The sequence below is a fragment of the Trachymyrmex cornetzi genome, unplaced genomic scaffold, assembly GCF_001594075.2.
Source record: "Trachymyrmex cornetzi isolate Tcor2-1 unplaced genomic scaffold, Tcor1.1 scaffold109, whole genome shotgun sequence".
Taxonomy (NCBI): domain Eukaryota; kingdom Metazoa; phylum Arthropoda; class Insecta; order Hymenoptera; family Formicidae; genus Trachymyrmex; species Trachymyrmex cornetzi.
In genome coordinates this window covers 99,193-102,129 of record NW_017295642.1, presented here as the reverse complement: position 1 = coordinate 102,129, position 2,937 = coordinate 99,193, and the positions used below count along the sequence as shown (strand labels likewise).

Below are 2,937 nucleotides of genomic sequence, written 5' to 3'. Positions count from 1 at the left end.
GCACCGATCAGCCGCGATGCCTCCGCGCGTGTCGACTCGCTGCGCTGCGCTGCGCGGCCCGAACTTACCCCCACCGTCCACCGACTACGCCGTTAAAAACTAGTCCACCGTAACGCTCTGGCCCTCACGGGACGAGGATCCGCGCCGAAATCGATATCGAAAAATATCCCGGACTTCGTACTGTCCCGTTCGATCGGCGGATCGTCCCTACGTATCTTCGTTTCGACGATATTCGGCCACGAGTATCGCCGCGCAGTGGTACATCGCGCGCCGAGAGGGCGTCCCCGGCTGCCATATTTAGAAGTAGACGTTACCATATTAGGGAAAGTTTGCCAAATATGGTGAACAGAGGTGGTCCTTCCTTTTCGAATGATCGTACGGCGCGCCGCTACGAAACACCAATCCAACTGACAGTAGCGCTTCCTGCACGCCTTTCCGCCCTTTCCGGCCCCCCCTGACCGATCTGCATTTCTGCTATACGTGACCGCAAATCGCGGCGGCCGACCGTATAGCTGTATTACGGAATGTAAACTTTACTTCCGAGTTTATTGTACCGCCGACGACGCGTCCTCGCTACGTGCAAACTTTCGGCATGGTATTATCAGAATGGGTGGAGGGGCGAAGGGGGTGGGACGTGCGTGCCTTTAGACAACGTCTCGTTCACGGAACTCTAAACGAGATGTTGACGATATGTTACGCTGTCGTACAAACTGTACTTGCGATCGACAAACATTCGTTACGTTTCGCAATTGATTTACCAATACAGCTTCATTTTAATCTCGGGGTTCAACTAACTCATCATGTTTCAATTCTAAAAATTAGAAAAGAATGAAGAGTAAATTATTGAATCAAGATTAAAGTTAATTTACATTGGTAGGACGTCGTTAATATAGTTTAATTTTAATATCAGCTCAATTAACTCTTCATCTTTTCTTAGTTCCAAAAATTTAGAACAGGATGAAGAGTAAATTGAACCGAGATTAAAGTTATTCTATATTGAAACGGGAATGATCGAAAAATTGTCTCGCATCAATTTATATCATGCATGAAATTTTTAAGTCATTAAATATCTTACAGCTTGTATGTAGATTTTGAAATCGTAATTGATGATTTTCCCGTAATAAAAGTATACCAATGAAAATATTACTATTTAAAGTAGGGAGCTTGATGAAAATCTGAAAGTTATTAATTTTATCCATTTCGTCAAATATATATGTTTTTCGAACTTATTCATCGGCTTTAAGACATCCTATGTACATAGAAAATTAAGCAATTTCTTCTTATATCTAGACTAGTACACAAAATGTTGCATTACTTGGTTTATATGTACAAAACATTTATTTTTAACAAAATTGATCCAGAACTGGACAAAACGTCAAGGAGTGTTTCTCTGGTACAGAATTAATTACCTGAATAACTAAATAATATGATATTCGTGTACTGCTCTGTATATTAATCACATAACAATGTGTGTATATTTCAGTTTGCATATAATTTATTAAATAACATCTTCATAGTCAATATTTTCTAAAAATATTTATTACTAGATTGCGGAATACGATTGTTTTAATACTTTATATAATGTCTTATTTTACTGAGCACTTGAAACGTTTTCCTAGAATTAACAAAAATTAAGATTGTTCGCCGGATGATATCACACGAGCATGAGACATAAGAGTGTCATGTATCTCGCGAGCATATGCCACTTGCGCGCGTACTGTCATTAGAAATTGTGGATAAGACAACGCTGGTCCCTCCTGCGTGCTCACCGTGTCGGTGCGAGTTGTTATAACGGACATTGGTAGGTATCGAACCGAACTGGAATGCTGGGACAGACATTCCACGGAGGTCTTCAGATGCAGCTCTATCTGGTCACAAATGGAATAGAATTCTTCCATATTCTTGTTAAATCGATGATCTGGCTGCTCTATACCCTTCATGGTTCCTACATCGACTAAGCTATTTTGATGCAACGTCTGCGCCGCAGTTTTAAGAGCTATGGCTAATGATTCCCTCAAAGGTCCAACCAGAGATTTTACTTTGGAGATATTATCAAGTTTGTCCTGTGTTTGTTGTTGCTGTTGTTGCTGCTGCTGTTGTTGCTGTTGCTGCTGAACTTGTTGCTGTTGCGTTTGTTGCGCCTGTTGTTGATTCTGGGGCAACTGAGGATTTACCGGCTGTCCCATTTGTCCCACACCCATACCACCTGGCTGTTGAATCGGTGGGATATTCATCTTGATCCTATAATTTTTCATTTGCCAATGTTCAATATATCTAATATGCAATGAATAAAATCTAATAAGAGTAAGTTTTTTCTGGAAGTATTTCTTGAAAGCAATGTATCAAGAGTTAACCACAATGACATTAAACTTCAATTGGGTTCAATGTTTAGAAACATCATCCCTATGTCTTGCATCTCACTTCATCCTTATTTTTTTTAAATCCTAAAGCTGGAATAGTACGTAATATCATAAATTAAATTTAGCGTTAATTGAATAATGATGTATCTCAAAGAATTTTTCACAAAAAATATTACTCCAATCACAGGGATTTCAAACCTGGACTTCTCGAGGAGAAAATTTCTTTTCGGCCACTTTATCAATTTAAAAGTATGCCTTTTCTCTTACCGATTTTTAGAAATTTGTTGGCAAAACCTTGATGTCGATTAATCCGAACGTATATTTCTTTTTTATGATCCCTGCGGTTGAAAGGTTCTAAAAATGCCTCCTTATACCTTAAGATATTTTAGCACAGTCTCTCGTTATCATTCTTCTAGTATCCTGTTCCACACTATTTTTGCAAAATAGCGAGTGTACTGTATGTACACAAAGTTTTGTAGGTTAGGTAAACTTTCGTAACCGTCGGAACTGCAAAGTGCAAACCTCGGTCGCGGGATTCGCGCACGGCGCACCCGCCATAATGAATTGCTGTGAATCG

General features: G+C 39.8%; 1 protein-coding gene across 1 annotated transcript in view; it reads right to left on the bottom strand.

Annotated features, from left to right (window-relative positions):
• bs (serum response factor blistered) overlaps positions 1–2,374 on the bottom strand; it is a 20,641-nt gene extending 18,267 nt beyond the window's left edge. Inside the window, exon 1 of the mRNA XM_018506988.1 lies at positions 1,635–2,374. Within this exon, the coding sequence (XP_018362490.1) occupies positions 1,635–2,255 (621 nt within the window). The 5' untranslated portion in view covers positions 2,256–2,374. The remainder of the gene's footprint in view (positions 1–1,634) is intronic.
• Positions 2,375–2,937: the final 563 nt, after the last annotated feature.